The sequence below is a fragment of the Chionomys nivalis genome, chromosome 14 (genome assembly GCF_950005125.1).
Source record: "Chionomys nivalis chromosome 14, mChiNiv1.1, whole genome shotgun sequence".
In the NCBI taxonomy this organism is placed as follows: domain Eukaryota; kingdom Metazoa; phylum Chordata; class Mammalia; order Rodentia; family Cricetidae; genus Chionomys; species Chionomys nivalis.
In genome coordinates, this window is record NC_080099.1 from 18,081,294 (window position 1) to 18,103,221 (window position 21,928).

Genomic DNA, 21,928 nt, shown 5'->3' on the forward strand with positions numbered 1-21,928 from the left:
TAAGGAAAGGCGTTTGCCACCAAGTCTGATGACCTGAGTCTACCCCCAGGTCACATATGATAAAGGGCAAGAACTGACTCCCTCTGGTCTCCACATGTGCACCACGGCATTGTGTGTGCATGTGTGTGTATGCGCACGCACACACACTTAACTAAGTAAGAACTAATTGTGTTAGAGTAAGGTAGAAAGCAATAGAGGAGGACACGAGTAGGGAAAACTAAAAAGAAGGCCACTGGCACTTCCAACTCTGGGCTCTACCAATCACTCTCCATGGCCCAGCAACACCGGCATGACAGTACTGGCCTCGGAGGTGCTGTAAGATTAATAGAGGAAAGAAAAAGAAGAGAAAAAGAAAACAGGTGAGACACTCAGGGCCCAGCATGCTGAGCTCTCAGACATGTTAGCCACAGTCATCACTTTTCCACCAATACTGCCCTTGCTCGTGCGACTGTTACTGAAGCAGGCTGACACAAGGAACAAAAAGGACAAAGAAATAGAGTTCTGGAGAAAAGTTAAGAGATAAGAAAATATGAGCCGGGGAGGAGGTGCCTGAGTGTAGCCCCTCCCCCCCCAGCAAGTACAGGGTGGGCGGAGGGAGCTGCAGGGAGCAGATACAGTTGGTAATTACAGTAACAGCCATCCTTTCCTGGAGCTTTAATGTCTGAAAAGCCCTAGCTATGGTACCTAGCAGGGATGCTCCAAGCAGAATGTGGGGCTTCCTGTTACTTCATAGAAAGCCACATGTTGGCCTGTCTTTTTCTTTTTTCCCCTTGGGGTGAAGGGGTGGGAGGACTGGGTACCACCAAGTGAAAACCACAATGAACCGGATGGCAAGGCAAGCGTGGATGCAGCCTCCGGAGTCAGGAAGAAAATAACAAGTACAGGAACTATTCAGATCCTTGGGAGCAGTGATGTCAGGGTTAACATCACTGGGATGTTCCTGTCTGGGACTAGGCTGGTGTGATGAGCCCAGGGTTCCTCCTCCTCAAGTTTATCTTGTCCCACATCCTTTGTCTTTTCTATTCTGGTCCCCTCTTCTCAGACTGCTTTTAAGAGCCATTTGACATGCATCTCTACCTGGCTCTCATCCTTAGTTGCCTTCTGGATATCAAGGAAGCTAAGTGACATCTGACCACTTCACAGAGATGCTTCAAAGTCACTACCCTCCACACAGAAGGAATATGACTTCTATGAGTAAGCAGGTTTTTAAACCTAAACAACCAGAGAGGCATGGGTTAAGCAATTATTAGAAGGCGGAGATTACAGCCCAAGATATCTGAAGACGGTTCTAGAGAGCTTAGCTTTGTCCTGTCTTCTGAGTCTATGTTTAAATATCTTTAGCCATGATCATTTGAGGATAACCTTCCCCATCACAGCTCCAGAGTTCAGGCCCCCAGGTGACAGCCATGATGCTGAGACCTTTAGAGTTGACCCACACTCCCTCAGTGAGGATGAGGAGCAGTCAGGGCTGGACCTGGTCATCTAACTCACAACAGAACTCTGACTCAACATCTCATGCCAGTGTCCTTAGAGTCTTCCCGAGAGCAGTATGTCAGGGGCCTAGGGCACCTTCATTTACAGAGACATGAGAAGGAACTGAGCAAGGAAAGAGTCTACCAAATGCCCCTGTGGCTCTCAATTCCGAACCTCGACTCCATTGTCCAGAGACCCCAACATCCTGACCCATTCTTGCTACAAAATTGGAAAGGCCAACAGTTCAAGATTCATAAGACATCAACACAGTTCACTTTTCCTACTTCTATTATCTTCTAAGTAAAACACACAAAACCCAAAAATGGCTCTTTTTACATAAAAAAATATTTTTCCTAGATTCCATAAGGTTCTTTTTACATAAAATCATTTTCCCTAGGTTCCATATTGCTCCCAATAAACAAGGAGCCATAGGTCCAGAAGACAAAGTTGTTTCCCAAGTTAAATCAATTAAAGAACCAGAACTCAAAATCAAAAGTCACTGTATCTACGGCCATGGTTCTAGCATTAGCCAAAGTGATTCCTCATAAAATGTGCAAAATGCTGGCCAGTAGGAGGAAAAAAAATCAACAATAAATCCTGATTTAATCCTAGCTTCTCGGAAGGTTCATTTACAAGAGAGTGATCCTAACTACAAAGTTAACTCGGCCACGGTGGCCCCCACCACACTAGCTAGCTCTTTGATAAACCAGAAGATGGAAAGTAAAAATGGGAAGGGAAAGGTTACTGGTCAGAAATGTATTTCCCCTTGGAGAGTTTTTCTAGCCCTTTAAAAAAAAAAAATCACTAATGCATTGTTCTGAAAATGATACAGCCCTATTTAGAGAAAGGCGGCAAAGTATACTATTATTTTGTCGAAATCGGTTACCATGGCAGCCTGAACCCTTGACTCTGCATGGCCTTTGGCTTATACGTTTAAATATACCTCTATGTTATATACAGTTGTTTGGTATTTTGTTACACAGTACCTGATAGTGAAATCAAAGCCTCCCAATTATGTGGAGGGTATTCTCACCTGTGAACGCATTTGTGGCCTGAAAACCAGCTTCCGGCATACTGCTCCCCAGACAAGCCTGTGTTTCAATTCTTAACTAGTCCTGTTGTGAAGAAACCGCCCGGGCAAGGCCTCAGGTCACTTCCATTTTAGCCTGTCCAAGTCCATCACTCTGCTGGTCCAACTTGGGGGAGCATCTGATGCCCGCCGGCTGTGCTCCCACACCCTGTGAGCAGGCACTACCTGGATGGCACACAGTCCAACAGCATGTGGGACACACAGTCACATCAGCCGTCCAGCCAGAGAGTTGAAGCCATGGTGAGGTCAGGAACGGAGAAGCTGTTCTGCTGAAATCCCGCTGTCCTACCTCAAAACAAAGGGCTCCTCGGCCTCACAGCGGCCAGCATCTCCCAAGAAGTAGGCAGTCGCAGCCTCACCAGGGGCTCTTGGGATGTTCGGAGCAGGTGTTCTCTGCGCTCTGCTGCTTCTGTTCTGGCTGAAATTAAAAAGAAAGAAGTTACTTTCTTCAGGACCTTGGGAACCAGTGAAAGCATCAGAGCTGCTGGACATGGTAGTGTGTACCTGTCATCCCAGTCCTGGGAGGCTGAGGCTTTCACTAAGAGGATGAGAAGCAGACTTTACATCGAGAGGCCTTGCCTCACAAAACACACCAGCAGATCAATAGGCCGATAAAATTAAGAATTAAAACACAGCTCAGCCATGACCATGACCCTTCTGTGAACACTGGGGTAACTGGTGAGGGGGACACCCCCATTTATAACTCTCAAATTATCCATTTTAAGCCACTCTAATAGCAGATATAAGCCCACAATCTCCAAACATCTTTCTTCGGCTACTTAGACTTCACATACACACTTAAGGAACTGATTTCCTGAGGTCTTAGCAGTTGTCTTTAGTTCCTGTCAACTGCCATCGGTGCTCCAAGGATGGAGAACTAAGATCTGGAAGAAGCTTACACCATAGTGAAGTGAAGCTTATCCAAGGGATGAAAGGTGATTTCATCCTTATCAGAACACATGACACAGCCCACCAACAGAATGGAGATAATTCTAAACAACCAGCTACATAGAATCAGAAAAGACGTTTAATAAACTTCACTATCCCCCGACCCCGGGAGAAAAGCTCTCAGCATTAGGTGTAGAAAGAACACACTTCAGCACAAAAAGGTGACATGGAGCTGCAGCCAATACCATTCCAATGAGAAAGGCTGAAAAGTTTTCATCTAAGACCAGGAACAAGGCAAGCACATCTATCAACACCACACTCACTCACCACAGCATCGGGCGCCCTAGCTGGAGAAAAAAGGCAAGAGAAAAAAATGAAAAGCATCCAATTTAGAAATGAAGCCAAACTGTCCTTGCTGGCAGACACCTGGGATTCTATACGCAGAAGAACATAGTCTACTGAAGATCGCCAGAACTAATACATTTAGTAAAGTTGAGAGCTAAAATATCAACACTTTGTAAAAATAAGAACCATTTTTATATATCAGTGCAAACTTACTAAGAAAGAAATAAAAATATTCCAATTCGCAATGCCTACAGGAAGCCGGTGGTGGTGGCGCACGCCTTTAATCCCAGCACTCAGGAGGCAGAGGCAGATGGATCTCTGTGAGTTCGAGGCCAGCCTGGTCTACAAAGCAAGTTCTAGGACAGCCAGGGCTGTTACAAGAAGAAACCCTGTCTCAAAAAACAAAACCAAAGAAGGAGGAGAAGAACACAGACAGAAGATAGACAGACAAGCAGAAAGAAAGAGGGTGTGAGGGAGGCAAGGAGGGAGGAAGGAAGGGAAAAAAACAATGTCTACAAGAATGAGGAGGAAGAATAGAAGGGAAAGAAAGATAGAAAGAGGGAAGGAAGGAGAGAAAGAAGACAGAATCTAATGTTGGGAAAAGAAGGCAGTGAGGGCCAGTTTATGCTTACACAAGATAGGACTGATGTGGACATCTGGTGAGCTGGGGGTCAGCACAAAATGACTGACACCGGATGTCTGGGGAACCCCAAAAGTAAACAGTGATCTACTCCATTGTGTAACTATTGTTCACAGAATGCCATTTTTGTGTGAGTTCTATATAAATATAGCCTTGCGGTCAGAGGCATAAGCTTTGCCAGGCTGCCTGTATGTTTATCTCTATATGTTGTCTACTTCTATGTGGCCTGTGTACCAACTTATATATGTGCTTACGTGTGCCCATGTGTAACCCATGTGTGACACCACATGCCTGGGTGCCAGCCAGAAGCTACTTGTCTAGAGGCCCCTGGGCTGGTGAATTAAGTGTGCCTTATATGCTTTAAGCTCCTCAAAATCACTTTGACTTCCCAGCCTTCATGAAGCCTCCTCCATTCCCGGCATTACAGCACATTTGAAACCATGCATTTAACAAATAAAGTAAGAAATTTTACAATATAAAGTTGCAAAACTCTGATGAAGCATATTGTAGTGAACACACATATACACAACTGAAAAGATAGACTATGTCCATGGATTAGAAAAATTACAATTGCCAAAATGATCATACCCTCCAACATGATTTACAGATTAAATATAATACCCATGAAAACAGCAATGTCATTCCTTCTGAGACAGGACACTAGTTCTAAATCCCTATGTAACCACAAAAGATCCTAAATCCAGGACTGGAGCAGTGGCTCAGCAACTGAGAGTACTTGCTGCTCTTTTAAAAGACCCAAGTTCCGTTCCCAGCTCATAACTGCCTATAACCCCAACACCAAGGTATCCAGTTCTCTCTTCTGACTTCCTTGGATGCTCACAAACCCACAACATACACACACTCATGCACATTCACGCATACAAAGAGTCTTAAAAATATTTATCTTCTAAAGGATCTTTTAATTTATCTGATTACAAAGCCAGTGTGAGCAGATTATGAGACATTCAGACCCCTAAACTAAACAAAGCAGCAAAGCACCAGAAGGAAATAGCACGCTGACTTACATGGCAGAAGAAAGAACCCAAAAGTGCACATATTTACAGCTAACTGGTCTTTAACAAAGGCACCAAAAACACATATTAAGGAAAAAACTAGTCTCTTCAATAAAAAGTGCTGAGAAAACTGGAAATTCATATTCAAAAGAATGAAACTGGACCCCCCATCTCTCACCACATAGAAAAAGCAATCCCAAATACAGCACAGATAGAACTATGAAAGGCTTGGCGTTTGTTAATATTGCCTTTGGTTTGGGTTTGGTTTTTTATGCCCCTAGAAGCACAGGAAACAAAAGGCAAAATTAATGAATGAACTTAACATCAAACTAAGAGCGTCTTTCACATTACTAAGATAGTCAACAGAGCACAAAGACAACCTACACAATGAGAGGAAATCCATGCTCCTCAGACCAAGGAGAAATATCCAGAATATACATCAGGGGAAAAAATTATATATATAATAGGCTGAAGCCATGACTAGAAAGACCTTTGGAGAACATCTGAAAACAGCCAGGAGTAGAAGAGCAAATGCCTCGGAGAGACCGGAGCCTGCAGTCCTCCCCGTCTGGCTTCCCAGTTCTTCACACAGTCTTCTCCATACAGTTGACCTGACCACAGGGCACAATTCTCTCCCTGCACGTTTCATGAGGACAAAGGCGGTGGCTATTTGATTCTCTAAACCTCCTCCGCACACACAGCCCTGCCTTTGCTGATAGGTGCCCAGTGAAGAAATCCTGAAGGATTGTCTGAGCGAAGAAAAGAGATGGTTCAGCACAATGCTTCTGAAACACTGTTCCTCCCACCAGGTAAATGGGCGCACAGACAAAAGTTCAGCAAGTATTTGTTACATAAACCCACCCCAAGCCTTGAACTTACGAGTGCTATGCACAAGTGTCTTCAGCTCTGACCCTCTTGACTAGAAGAGGGGCGTCTTTCACCTCCTAGTGGGGCTATTGTGGGTCACACCGAGTGCCCTGTCCAGGAAAAACCTTTAGAAGCCGCTGACTAGAAGTTCTTTCAATTGCAGCATCTAGTCTCATTTATCAAGACTTCAAGGTAGAAAAATCTACCCTATAGAGGCTAACTGGCCCAACTGTCCAGCGTGTAGGAGGGCCTTGTCGTACACATGTCGCTGGTACAGTTCTCCTCAGCCTCTGAACCCGGGGTAGTTCTCTACTCACAAAGCCTGAAGCTTGGTAATAATATCGAGGTGGGAGGAGACTTACCGAGTACAAAAGGTCACAGGCTCAGCCTGAGCCACACACACAAGATCACACCCTCTGAAGATAGCCCATTGGCATCACACACACACACACACACACACACACAAAATTTATGCTAGCTCAGATGTTCTATTTATCCTGGAAAGGTGGGAAGGACTAACCAGGAAATAAATTCACTTAATACTGAACTTGAACGTCTTGAAGCACTTTCAAAACAGAGCAACAGTAACTAAGGAAATAGAACATACCCAGTGGAAAAACACCCCCACAGGAAGGAACATTTTTAAAAGCATAAACACTCCCAAAACCAAACTGAGTAAGTCGGTGGATAAGTTTGCCTTGCTAGCTGTTCATAAAAATTTATGTGAAATACAGTCCTCCTGGGAATCATTCAAGAATGAAAACTTCATTTTGCTTTCAGCTTTCACACACACACACACACACACACACACACACACACTCCATGATAGAAACAATCTTGAAATCAAGGAAGCAGGAAGGTCGCACAGTGGGCGCAGGGACCAAAGCCCAACTGAGAAGTGCCAAATCCTTTCTTTCGAAATCAAGTAACATGCAAAAAAATTATAGCATACGAAGAGTCAACACTGGGCTTGTATTTTTATTTCCTTTCACTGAGGGCCGACTGTTTCACTGGCAGAGTGTCAGTTACCTAGGTGATGGCTAGACTAAGCAACAGAAAGCTGCAGGCCATCGAGTCCAAGACATGGCCCATGTCTGATAACCTTTCATTCCCTCCAGGAAGAAAAAAGCAACACCAAAAACTGAAGAGGTGGTTCTCAACTTAGGCAAACTGAAAACTGAGCACATTTGAGAATCCTATCATGACATTAGCAGAATGTCTCAAGTGCTGCTGGGACCTTTAAACCCGATGTGGCTAAAGGTTTCTCTTGAGGCAGATGTGAGAAAAAGAATGCTAAGGGGTCCACATCCAACATGGGCTGCAGACACTTAGATCCTCTGCCCAAAGGGCATATGGTAGAGACTTGGGCAAGGGCCAATCCAACTAAAGATTAGGGGGAGAGGGGCGGGAAAAGGAGAACAGAGTGAAGAGGAGAAGGAAGAGGAGGAGGAAGAAAGGGAGGGAAGAGGGGAAAGGAAAAAAGAGACAAGAAAGACAAGGGGAGAAGAGAGAGGATGGAAGGGAGAGAAAGGAGAGAAAGGAGAGAGGAGAATGATATTTGTTTAAGAAAAAACACAAATGCCTAGGGAAAGCACCACTCCTGAACTCTGTCCCAAGTATCAGACTTGGTCAAGTCCCTCCACCTGTCTAGACTCCCGTTTCCTCCACCTGTCTAGACTCCCGTTTCCTTATTTCTAAACAGAGTGAAATCCAAGAACCTTCCCAATCTGAACATCCCTCTGCGGCTGTGTGCCTGGCCAAGGGAGACAAGACAAACATGCATGAGAAGCACGTGGTGCATAACCACAGCGGCTGCACGGGTGTCTGGTCTCCGTGTTCGTCAAAGAAGTATGTGCCTACCACGAGGGGAGGCTGAGCTCGTGTGCAGGGAATTCTCCACGGTACTTTCATTTTTTGTGACATGGGGGGGTATAACACAGCAGGTAGTTTTTGTATTGTAGTCTCAAAGCTATCCTAGCTTGGGGTAGCTCAGCAGGCACTGATTCTGTCTTCGGAATTCAGTATCGCCTCCTTCAGGCAAAGAATTCAGGAAGCAAGTGCAATGTATATATATATACGTATATATATGTATATATATCCTCTGATTCAATCACACAGATAAGCTGCAGAAAAGCAATTATTGTGATATTCCTTAAAAATGTTGCTATTGCAAACATAATGGTGGATAAAACATAAATAAGATGCAATCTGATGCTCAACTCCAACTTGGAAAAAAGGGGGGGGTTGCCAAAAAATGAAAAAATAAAACTATCCTTTATGAATAGATAAGTCTGATTACTGCCTCAAGTGATCCAACAGCAGAGGAAGCCATATGGATCCATCTACCTAATCCCTCATTCACGGATGAGAAAACTCCAGAGGTTCACGGAAAGTAGGGAACAAATCAAAAGTTAGTATGTTGATGTATACGAAGCCAGGACTAAAACCAGGCATTTGGATACAGGTCCAAACTCCAAAATGTTCTGCACAGGCACACAGACCCAAGGGAGAAGCTGGCCCAGTGAGGAAGGTGCCTGGGGGCTGAAAGTAGGGATTACACACCGGTACAAACCTGCTGTCTGGGAAATGGAATACTGACATGATCTGCACTCCCTAAGGTCAAAACTGGTCGTGTGGGCATGCCCACAATACTCACATGAAGAAGGAAAAAGGTCTGGGCTTGCCAAAGAGTCAGAAAGTCCTCTAAAGGTTCCTTTAAACATCGTCTGACCTGTCCCAAACACTTGAGCTGCAGGTGCAAAGGGGGGCTGTGTGAGACTCTGTTACTCCCACCCCACTCAAGGCTCGTTCCCACCCCCAGCCTAGAGGACCATCCTTATCTCCTACAAAACTTTCCTTCAGATAAAATTGACTGAAGATGGGCATGGCAGGCAAATGAAAGGTCAGCAAAGGGTCAGCATTGGGTGCAAAGTGGGGAGAGTAAGACTAAGGGAGACCATGGACCAATAACCCATTTGCCCTCCTCCCTGCCTAGCCACCCTAGCCACAGCTCACAACAGGCCCCGACAGAAAACCATGTCTAGTCTGCGATTACAGGCCCTCCTTTCTGAACTACTGGACACCACAAAATCTCCATGCACACAATATTTCATAGACAATTTGTGAGGCCATTATTTGATCAGAAATCATATTAGGTGCTGAGAAGAAGACAGAAGCAAGCAAACAAAGCAAGCTTCTACACACAAGACACTTTGGTTTTTCTGCCTTGGCTGTCTACGGAAGGGTTCCTGAAGATTTTGTAACTATCCCTGGCATTGACGATGGAGACCAGAATATAGCGAGCGCCCAATCAATGCAAGCCGGACTGCCCTGGAACCTATCTTTAATACCCAAGTCATCTTTTCAATCTACTGCCTTGGCCCTGCATCACTGTAGAAGTACCAAGGTCACCATAGTCAAGAAGGCTAACGGCTGCGAGGATCTAACTCTGGAGCAATCCTGGGTGGGCTCTGAGCCCTTCACCACTTAAAACACAGAAGTTTTCCATACACTGGGCCAGAGAACACTTACTTAATGCCAGCCCCAACTTGTAGCCTCCATTACCTCAGCTATAAAATATGAAGGATGATGACATCTGCCCTGTGAATTATTACACATTTAAACAGAAAGTAAGTATGAAGCACTAATACCCAGTGAGTTCTGAGGAATCACAGCCCTACAGTTACTACGAACTTCCTCAGCAAATGACTTATAAGTTACGGTTTAGAGAAAATGAGTTGTTACATCCACCTCCGGTCCATATGTAACCCAACTGGATGCAAAATCATTTTCATTTTATGGTTTGTCAGTTGATTTCTCTTGATTTTTTTTAAAGTTCTCAATAGACAAAATCACCCTGTGTCAGCTAAAATTAACAACAGGCGAAAAGCAAGGGAGAGGGTACGAAATTAGAGATGTGTGGGTGAAGGCTTAGGAGTGAAATGTGGCACAATAGGAGAAAGAATTCTGCCTTTAAAAGGAAAAGGCTTCTTGAACCCCAATCTTTTCATGGTTTTATACCAAAATATCAAAATGCGAAAGCACCATTGGAAAGGAGATCTGAGGTTTTACATCTCCTTGTCAGAAAAGTTTCTCTAGGCTAGTGTGCCTTCTCTCCTGAATCCCTGAGTGACTTGCTGTCGTGTAAAATGCTAGGTTTTTTTTTTTTACAGCCTTCACGAGCATTCCTCAAGCTTTCCCAAACACCCAGAAATAGAACTAGACGACGCCGACATGCTACCAACATGCCACCAGCATGCTACCAACCTCTCCTGACAAACTTGGAAGGAGTGTCCCAGAGCCCAAACTCCAGGCCGCCCCATCCTCACCAGTGCTGACTCCCAGTTGCCCCATCCCCTCCAGTGCCAACTCCTGGTTCATAGTGAACAGACGTGAGAAAATCAGAACAACCAATTCTCATACCACCATTGCTCATCTGGCATCCAGTCATACACCCATGGTACCCAGCGTAGATCACTTCTGACCATTTACAAGGTCCAGTCTTGTTCATGGTAAATGCAGTGGTTCTGTGTACACCAGTGGGATGTTAGAGCAGAAGAGCCAAAAATGGAGTGCAAAAAATCTGATCAACAGGTTTGCATGTATGTGGTGTGTGTGTGTGTGTGTGTGTGTGTGCGTGAGAGAAAGAGAGAGAGAGAGAGAGAGAGAGAGAGAGAGAGAGAATGCATAGCATTCCTTAATCTCTCTACACACACACACACATGTGCACGCATGCACACACCCCTCAGGGTTACTTAGTAGCCTGTCTTCTGAAGGAATAATTAAAGCTCCAAAGCCCATTAAAGTCTTGCTAACCACTGGGGCGAAGAAAGGTTGTCATGGCCTATACTGTGGGCACAGATTCAGCCTCTTTCCTCCACTCCCAATTCAATCATTCTGTGCTTTCTTGTTGTTTATAGGAACCAGAATGAATATGCAATTCATAACACACCATACTTCAACCACCTGGGAGAAATATGGGGTCTCACACAAAACTTTGAGATAATATCTAGTTGAGTCTTGCAAGAGAATGGCTTGGAATTCCATGGGCAAAGCGCAAAGCCATCTTTTGAGACATACCAAGTTCTAAAACCCAGGCAGCCTCTATTGGTGGAACAACTACTCAGGCCACAGAAATCCAAAGAGATGAACGATATGGATATTTAAATGCTGCTACACAAAATGGTACTGTCTAAGGTTGGCTCCAGAGCTGACACCAGCAGCAACTGGCCCAAGAGTGTAACGAATGAGCTCTCACTGGCCACTACTTATACTACCGAATGCTACATCTGTGAGAAGCCTTGTCACACCAAACCATCTGATGAGACGCCCCAACTCCACATATTTCAAGGGAAATATCAATATGGTCTCTTATTTTCCTAGGAGGTTGGATGTGAAGGAGTTGTGAATGTGTCTGCCTTGAAGAGCAGCCGTTTTTCCACACTGGATCTGGAAGGATCAGAGAAGCCTCTCACACACCTGCATCACGCACCTGCCACCTTGCCAGGCTACAGAAGCACCAATGAGCAGCTAGAAGGGGTGATTTCTTTCCTAAGGGTGCTCAAGTCAGCAAGAGGCTGTTACATACATTCACTATTCAACACTTAGTGATGTCTGCCTTAATACATCTATAACCAGACGCGAGCCACAGAATTCCCAGATGCCAGCAAGAACTCCAGCTACAAGAGGCAACGACCACCAAACCTGACCACACCAACATGGACCCTCCTAGCCTGACAGCCAGCCTCCTCTACATTTAAAACCTGGGGCTGGAGAGATGGCTCAGAAGTTAAGAGCTTGCTGTTCTTCCAGAGGACCTGCTTCTTCTGTGGACACCTGTGCACAAGTCACACACACACACTACACACATGCACACACTCCATATACACACACACACACCCTCCACACACATCATACACACAGAGAGACTTTTAAAACTTAAAACTATGCCACCTTCAGTCCTGCCTTTTTAACCTACCAAAATCCAACCCTTATTTGTTCCCTGCCCCACCCTGGAGTCAACACCTAACAAATGACTTAACTCTTACTCTTTCTCAGAAAACTTCTGCAGCCAGAGGCCCGGGGATCCAAAGCCCTGGGCAGCCAGACTAAAGAGGCAGGTAAGGGAGAAACCAGAGACATGTGGCTGGGAGGAGACTTTATTACCTTGCACAGCCACGTCTTCGCATTTCTCCCTGCAGTTTTGAAAAGTAAACACGGCCTCCCAAACGACACCCATGAAGAACAACTTTCATACCTCGCGGGGTAGCAAGCTGTGGCACTTTTAGCTGGCTGGAGGAAATGATAAACAGAATGAAGGGGTGGGTGCTGAAAGGGGCTCTTCATTAGACAAGTACTCTCTCTAAAATTCCCTTGGAGGGCTGGAGAGATGGCTCAGAGGTTAAGAGCTTCGCCTGCTCTTCCAAAGGTCCTGAGTTCAATTCCCAGCAACCACGTGGTGGCTCACAACCATCTGTAATGGGGTCTGGTGCCCTCTTCTGGCCTGTAGGCATACACACAGACAAAATATTGTATGCATAATAAATAAATAAATATTTTAAAAATAAAATAAAATTCCCTTGGCACCTGCACACCTGTTACCACTATGCGGGCTCCGTGAACGCCAGGACAGGCACAGCTTTGGAGTCATACACCAGAGTCAGAATGCCAGGTCGGCTGAGCAGCTCACCAAAGCCTCCTCAGGCACATGGCACAACCTGTCTGAGCCTCAGTCTTTCGTTCCCTAGACTGCGGCACTGGCAGACTGCACGGCAGAGTGATGGAGGATGAGGGAACCACACAAAGGCCCATGCTTCCTCTATGGACACCTGGTGACTCCTTCCCAGACGGCAGGGGCTCAGGATAACATTGTGTGATGTTGTTAGAGCCTCAAGAAGATGCAGCATGGTCCTTCTATCGTAAGGGTCTGAGGGGAGAACATAAGCTGCTTAGGTAAGGGGAGGAGAGGGGCAAGCTGAGACAGCAGGAAGGTCCTAATGGATTCCAACACATAGCTGAACGCGCACTGATTTAACCAAGGCCTGTCTTCATCATGGTTTAATAGCGTGGTCGTCAACGTACATAGATCTAATCTACATGGGAAATAGAAAAAGACAAGATCTCCTGAGTAAATTGGGAGCATGGGGACCTTGGGAGAGGGTTGAGAAGGGGAGAGGAAGGCAGGGAGGGGAGCAGAGAAAAATGTAGTGCTCAATAAAAACCAATATAAAAATTAGTGTGGTCGTCAAATAGTTACTTAGAGATGTCGGTACTGTTGGTTTACTTTTTTCTTATTGCTGACGAAACCTCTCCATCCAAGTCATGTGACTACTCTGGGACCCTGGCCCCTCATGTGTCCCTTGAGGCCCTAGACCGCCTTTCCATTGCAACCGAGTCAGCCACCGTGTAACACACAATGACGAACGAGCTACAAGGGTTCCCCCATCCGAAAAGTCACTCTCTCCTACCTGAAATGACTCATCTCTATACTTCCTTTGAATAAAACCATGTTATTATGTTCAATAAAAACCACACAAAAAAATAGCTAAAGACAGTTTTTAAATAACCTATACCAACACCTAAAAATGGTTTCCTGGAGGAAAAAGAAAATATTGGCAAGGATATTTATGGAGCGTCCTCTTACTGCCCCCTCCCTCCCCTACAGATAAATGTAGCCACATTTAGAGATACAAGAACTCTCCTGCTCTAGCTGTAAACTTGGGCAAAGTGGGTTTTATGGAGTACAGAGGCTGCTATTGAAATTTAAAAGCAGTCTAGTTACTCCACGACCATCCCTTTTCCCTTCTAGTTCCCATGGAAACAGACCTTCCATCACCAATAAACGGGGTAAAGATAGCACCATGCCCAGTCTCCACACCCTCCCCCATCTGTTTCCATGGGAACTGGAAGAGAAAGGAATGGAGGTTGGGTATCTAGACTGCCTGCAAACATCCAGTCATGCCAGAAGCTGTGCCTGCGGGCCTCCATGAACCCTGTACAAATGAAACAGAACCTCAGAGAATAAGGCCGGCTGGCCTACGTGAGTAAAGTCACCTGTGACTTCCCTTCTCAAACAGCCCTTCAGCCAATCAGAGAGGAATCCCATCTCACCAATGGGTCTGCACCTCATGGACTGGTACCCTTGGGAGCTGGGACTACAGCTCTGTGCTGTTTCATGGCTCCAAAAGGTGATCCCGACATTGACCCCTTCTGGGAAACTAATGTCCTGAAGCTGGAGCTTCCCAAAATTTTAATATGCTTGTGAATTCTGTGGGAATTTTGATAAACCAGAGTTAAGTCCAGCAGATCTGAGATAGGGCCTAAAATGATATATTGCCAAACAACTCCCAGGGGGTGTTGAATGTGGGTCAGTTTCCAACTATGTCTGAGCAGGGAGATCCTAGAATCCAGTAAACTCAGCCCTAGAGGCTTCTCCACAAGGCAAAGCTGGAGACAGCACTCACTTCTGCAGTAGCGCCCGTTGCTACCTTCCCCTCAGGCCTCTGAAGCAGGCTGTGTTGGCGTTAGAGGTGATGAGGACTTCACGTCTGCTTCCTATTATTCTTCCTCAAGTTTTTTCTGTCCCCTAGAGACGACTAGGTAGACCAGAAGAACAGATTAACAGAACACTTAAAAAATCATACAAGAATGTAAGGACTGTGACTGAAAAAGCATGGGATAAAACCGGACTCTCTGAACATGGCGGACAATGAGAGCTGATGAGAGGCCAAGGACAATGGCACGGGGTTTTGATCCTACTTCATGTTCTGGCTTTGTGGGAGCCTAGCCAGTTTGGATGTTCACCTTCCTAGACCTGGATGGAGGGGGGAGGACCTTGGACTTTCCACAGGGCAGGGAAACCTGACTGCTCTTCGGACTGGAGAGGGAGGAGAAGAGGAGTGGGGGGAGGGAGAGAGGGGCAGGAGGAGGGGGAGGGAAATGGGAGGCGGGGAGGAGGCAGAAAATTTTTTTTCAAAATAAATAAATAAATAAAAATGAATTATCATTTGAAAAAAAAAAAGAATGTAAATTAGAATAGCCACTCTGGAAATCAGCACAAAAATGTCTCAGAACACTAAAAAAACAATTACAGCCTGTTCTAGCTATCTATATCACTCTTGAGAATTTACCTCTCAAAGTCAACATACCACAGAAATACCTATACAGACATTTGTTGTGGCAATATTTACAGGAGTCAAGATACGGAATCAGTTTTGCTGTCAATAGATAAGTAAATAAAAGTTGATTGATATATACACACAGTATGAATCTTACATTACAGTATCTGTCTTATTCACACACAGCCTGTATCTTATATCATGGTATCTGTCTCATTCTGGAGAAAACAGGACGGTCTAGACCTGCATCACTTAAGTTCAATAGCACAAACGAAAAACATTTTCTCCCAAATGTGGAACTTCGATATTATGTATCAAAGTAGAAGAGACCAACTAGAGGAGCCAGGGAGACGAGAATGAGTGTTGGGGTGCACCAGAGAAAGCCATGATGTTATGCATTAAAAAATGGGGTGCAGAGAAAGCCATGATGTTATGCATTATAAAATGGGGTGCACCAGAGAAAGCCATGTTGTAATACACTAGAAAATGTCATAACGGAAACCCTATGTAACAATATGTGCCTTAAAGGAGAAATTGCCAGGCATGGGAGTGTACACCTTTAATCCCAACACTTGGGGTCCTGAAGCAGGTGAGTCTCCATGAGTCTGGGGCCCTCCTGGTCTACACAGTAAGCTCCAGGCCGGCAGAGGCTACACGGTGAGGCCATCTCAAAGAAGGGGAGGGAGGAATTTCATTTCAGGTTTCGCCATCAGATAAACATGGTTATCTCCTCCACATCTGACTTCTCAAACTTCTCAAGACATAAAAGCAAATTATACATATTTGAGGATCAAACTAATGGTGGAAAATGTGCAAACGACACAAATTACAAACCAAATGTTTGTAAATAGTGATGCATTGCTAAAGAATGGGTTTCCCATGCTGAAGGCTGGAGAGCTGGCTCAGTGGTGCACAGTGAGTACTTACAGAGGACCCAAACTGGGTTCCCGCACGCACACTGGATCCATTGCCACTGTCTGGAACTCGCGTTCCAGGGACTCAGTTTCCCCTTCTGGATGCCCACCTACACCTGGCAGGCATTAACACAGATGCAAGCACACACATAAAAACAAATGTAAAATTTATATAAATAACTCAAACAGCCTTAAAATCTCTTTCTAAAGAAAAATGCACAAGGCAGTGTCCCTTTCTCAGATAAGGGCATCAAATTAATAAAAAGGCAGTACTTATTCTACCTGAGTTATCAAATAGTTGAAAATTATGTAATATGTCAGTGTATTATTCAAAACCAAGTTAGGTTCATTAAATATACTTTGCACCTTTTTCAAAAGGGTTAGCATATTAATATTCTAAATTAAAATATAAGCAAAGGTTTAGAGTATAGATTATTGGATGGGGTGTCATAATCTTACTTGAAAACATAGTATTCTAGGTGAGCAGAAGGGAGAATTATTTAGTTAATTAAGTACAAGCAAAGGATTTGTGCATTTACTTAAAAGATACACAAGCACACACACACATACACACACGTGCTAGTGCACACACGCGCGCACACACTAAAACAGTTGAGGCAGAATATGCCAAGAGTATGAGCTGGCTGTTAAGTGCTCCACCAAAAATAGTAAAAATAATTAGGAATAGATGCAGAGACAAGCTCATACCCAGAACCTCTAGAATCTGTTAGTCTGTGAGACCCAAGCCAGAAAATCAGTTGTCAGTATTTACTGCCTACATGCGTTTACTTTCTGTTTACAGGAAAAGGCAATTGGTGCCATCAGCAAACCGTCTACAGAGGGCCAGATGGTAAACAGCTTTATACACAGCTCCGTAGTCTCTGTCTTCCTCCACAACCCTGTCGTGACAGTATCAGAGAAGCCACACAACAACACGAAAGCAGACTGGTGCAGCCATGTTGCAGTAAGACTTTACGGATACAGTTAAGCACTAGCTATTACGTGGACCACGCACGAGCCATAATTTGTCAACAACAGAACCTACACATCTTATTTTCAAGGAAATGTCTTATTCAACTTGGATTCCTCAACTTCATGGGAAGGACAGAAAGGATTGCAAAGTCTGACGCCATTTCTAGTTTTCAGTCAGCCCTGAACCTACGACACCCACAAATATTTCACAGTTCACAGCTCTTACACACCAGCTCTGCACAGCTGCTACTAATTCACACACACGTTATTTCTCATGGTTGCACTCTTCCTAGTTTTCCTGCACATAGTGCTCCCTTCATTTCATCGTAACAGTTGTAAGGCCAAGAGTTCATCTGCATTTTCCCCGGAAGATTTTGCTCAGGACTCAGAACTACGATAAATAAAGATGCTTGTCTTGGTAGGTTTCTCCTGCTGTGAGAAACGCCATGGACAAAGAAAGCATGGGGGACAAGGGTTTATCTCATCTTACACTTCCGGGTAACAATCCTGATGGATTGTGGGAAGCCAGAGCAGGAACTCAAGCAGGGCAGGCACCTGAAAGCAAGCCTGAAGCAGAGGCCATGGAGGGGAGCTGCTGGCTGACTTGCTGCAGTGGCTTGCTCTCCGCTGCTTCTTACATAACTCAGGACCACCTGCCATGGGCCAGGCCCTCCCATGTCAGTCACTAATACAGGGAAATTGATTTGATGCTGGAAGCATTTCCTGTAAAAAGCCTGTCAGACTGATGCCATTTCATCCAGAGGGGTGCCTATCACAAGAAGTCTCAAGGATTTTCTAACCAAACTGTGTGTGCACCCACACATAATCAGTCTTGGAAAGCTGATGAGTAAGGTCAAAAGAGAAAACTGAAGCTGGAAACATGGAGAGTCCTTATCCAAGGGTCTTTTCCAAGTCAGGCAGCAGTTCCTCTTCAGGAGAGAGACCTAAGAAAGCCACGCAGAGGCGTCTCCCAGCAGCCCCTGTATGCAGCCTTCCTTGCTATACTTTGCACACCCATGCTGTGTCCTCATTGCATAGTGAACAGCCTTGCTCACCACTTGTACTGGACAACTTAACAACCCGCCAAATATTTTTATCCATCCCTCACCACTTTCGGCGTCTATCCTGTTTCCCTACCAGGCTGGGGGCTGCTGATTAAAAGGGCACCATTCTGTACTAGCTCATACCATCAGCACACTTCACACACATAACTGGCATTTCCATTAGAACTGCTGTGCAAAGCACCATGAACCTGACGTGTGCAGGAAGTCGGGAGCAATGGGCCTCCTTCCACTGGGGGATCTTAAAAGGTGCTTGTTACTTGTATGATAGGTGCCATACACACACACACACACACACACCAGCATCTGTCTGTGAAGAGCACTTTTAAAAGGTAATGTCCACTTTAGAAAAGAATGAAAAATATTAATAAATTAACACTTGTTACTCTCACTGCCAAACTCAAGCAATACCTCACCACACATCCTTTGGATCAGATGTTATACGCAGATTATTACCAAAAATAATCTCCCATCACAGGCACACTTACATAATGTTTTCATTTGATATACATCATAGCTCATTTTAGGTCAGTTATACTTATTCTAGGGGGTAGGGCATTTATATGATCATCGTATACATATACTGGAGAACAGCCTTCTAAAGTTCAGAGGAAGATCTCTGTGCACCCTGTTAACGCTTCCTAACAATAAGATTGGACCCAGAAGAGATGAAAGGAAGAAGCATGATGGCCCTGGGTCCAGTCTTGATAGGCAAAGACTCAAGAGTCAAGTTGCATTGCTGTTCCACTCACACGAGTGTTCTACTGGTGTTAATTTGTTAATTAGAAGGTTTCGCATTTTTTAATGAAAATGATTATCATTATAAAGCCTTAAGGTACCCGTGAGAGCACAAGCAATATTGATTTGATGACAGTCCTGTGAAAGACACTACATATTTTATTATGGACGTGAGAACTAGCATTGCTATGGTCAGCTGTCCAAACAGCTCCTCAAAGCCAAGGTCATAAACCAAATGTAATCCAGACAATACCTGAGTTAAAAGGTGAAGCCGTCTTCCCAACCCTCCTCCAACATGACACATAACCAGGTTTTGTTCTAGAGACATAGCTCTTTTGGGTGCTAGAATAATTGAAGCACACACACTCACTTGAAAAACCTGCACTTTAGTTTCTAGCCTCATTTTCCTCTGGCGGAGTCCTTTTTAAAGGAGGTTTTTTAAAAAGTAACTCGCAGCCTGCGCACTGACCCTCTCACCTTTGTGCTCCTTCTCAAAATTAAGAAACGGGCTCCCACACCATTAGATCTGTCACTTGTTTTTCTCTACTTTTATCTTTTGGGTTTTCTACATGTCTTGTTGAATTTGTCTTAAAAATGAGTTTATATTTCTGTTCAGTTCCAGTTTGGAGTACCTGGCTGTAAACATGAAACAAGGAGACAGACTGAGCTGCACCCCACTGGCACAGGGTCTCAAATCAAACAGCAGCAAGAGTTGGCCATGAGATTCCTCACGTCACACCTTGCAGCTCTTGCTGCAAAGAATCTTAAATGCTGTGATCACTATCATGGTGACCGGTACAGTTTTTACAGAAGCCCAGTTCTGTGCTCCATACTGAAGACAGTGGTAGCGCCACATCAAAGAAACATTCCCATGCAAACTGGGAGATTCTTGGGTTAGCACAGCTGTCAGACACCTTATAGGAAACTACACGGTACTTCACCACCTTTAACAGAAAGGTTGGTTTGCAGGTACGGAAAGCTCAAAAGATATTCTCTCCATTCCCCACCCCTTCCCTTGCTACCCCCCTCCCCTGCCACAGACAGGGTCTCACTATGTAGCTTTGCTAGCCTGAACGTCACTATGGAGAGAGACCAGGCTGTCCTTGATTCGTGGAGGTCTCCCTGCCTCTGCTTCCTGGGGTTAAAGAAGTGCACCATTGCACCCCACCCCACATCTATCTGTGTCTGTCTCTCTCTTTTCCTTACTATAACACCTTTGCTCGCATTCTGTTCCAAGGGTGAGTCTTTAGCACAGAATTCAGTGGCTACAAATGCAAATTTGGGCTCTCATTAAATTGCCATAATCAAGACCTGCCACCTATGGACAGCCCTGTTGCTGAAAGCAATCCCAGTAGGCCCACCCCTACCTGCCGCGAGCCTCCTCTGATTAGCAGGGGACAGACCCCGTCAATGGAGGAGGCACGGCTATGCAGCTGCTTTACCAAGGGAGGGGCCCTTTCTGGGAAACACACACCTCACCCTTTCTCATGTAGCACTCCCTTCGCAGCTTATAGCGAGAAATCTGGCAAGGAGGAAGACAGCAATGATGCCATCTAGACCTCCCAAAAGATGACATCACTGAGCCCTGATGACAGAACCCACAGGAGAGGCCCCAGGGGTCCATGTCCTAATCTCTTAGCAAATGGAACAAAATCTGACTCGGCGCCAGGATGAAATTGACTGTCTCAAAGGAGAGAGCTGCATTTAAAGCCATGGAACCAACAGCCAAAATGATATGTAATAAGAATTAGGCATAATTTTTTGTATATATGTGTGTGTGTGTATATATGTATATATACATATATATATATGTGCACACACAATTTTCATTAAGCCCAACATTTTCATCATGTTAGTACTTATATCTAAAAAAGGTTATTTTTTCATACTGTGTTATTAAACTGATTCTTAATATATACCTTATACACTTGCATTCAGAAGCATGCCTGGAGTAAATAACACAGAAATGCCTCGCAGCCATGTCAAGTGTCTTCGGGAGGGCAATGAATTCTTCCCGCAGGTGTGTTTGGATCCTCAGGACATTAAACACGTACTGCTAACAAATCGAATCACTCCCTCAATAAACTGAACTGATAAGGCACATTTGATAAGTGCCAACCTTAAAGGAAATTCTTGATGGGATTTTTTTAAAATTTTTCACTTATGTGTATGAGTCTTTTGTCTACCTGTAGGTCTGTGCACCATGTGTGTGCCTGGTGCCCATGGAAGCCAGGAAAGGGTGTCAGATCCCCCTGGAACTGGAGTTATGGGTGGTTGTTGTAAGTTACCACTGGGGGCTTGAAATCCAGCCAGGTCTTCAAGAACAACAGCCAGTACTTGTAAACGCTGAGCCATCACTACAGCCCCTTGGTGGGATTTTTATACTCGGTCCCTACCCACCTCCTTCCTCCTCTGAGGAAAAGGAGGTGTTCTGCAGAGATCACTAGCGATAAAGGCAGAAAAGGTGAGAGAGAATCCCCAGACTTCTCCCTGGAGCCAGGAACAGGCACCTTCACAGCGCCTCCTACTGGCAGTGTGAAGGAGTGCACACCTGCAGTTGAAGACTTGTGTGAGGTGTCCAGTTTCCCTGCACTGCACTGTCTCTTCTCTGCCTTTTTTAAAATGATAGTGAATACTTTCCTTTAAAGTCAAGTGATCTCTGCAAATGATTTAGATGGCTGATACATTTAAAGTCAAAGTGAAAAATCAGTACTTTTACTCACGTCCCTGCCCATGGTTATTTGTGGTTATTCTGTATGACCTGAAAACGCCATGACCTGAAAGGAATGCAAGGATCTTTTGTTGTCAGGC

At 44.8% G+C, this 21,928-nt stretch overlaps 1 protein-coding gene across 5 annotated transcripts in view; it reads right to left on the reverse strand.

The window, feature by feature from the left end:
* The window catches only part of Ldlrad4 (low density lipoprotein receptor class A domain containing 4), a 310,292-nt gene that overhangs the window by 189,780 nt on the left and 98,584 nt on the right, over nucleotides 1–21,928 (reverse strand). For all 5 annotated transcript variants that reach the window (XM_057788517.1, XM_057788513.1, XM_057788516.1 and 2 more), the window contains one exon: nucleotides 2,507–2,981. In XM_057788517.1, coding sequence (XP_057644500.1) covers nucleotides 2,507–2,546 — 40 coding nt within the window. In that variant the 5' untranslated portion in view covers nucleotides 2,547–2,981. The remainder of the gene's footprint in view (nucleotides 1–2,506; nucleotides 2,982–21,928) is intronic.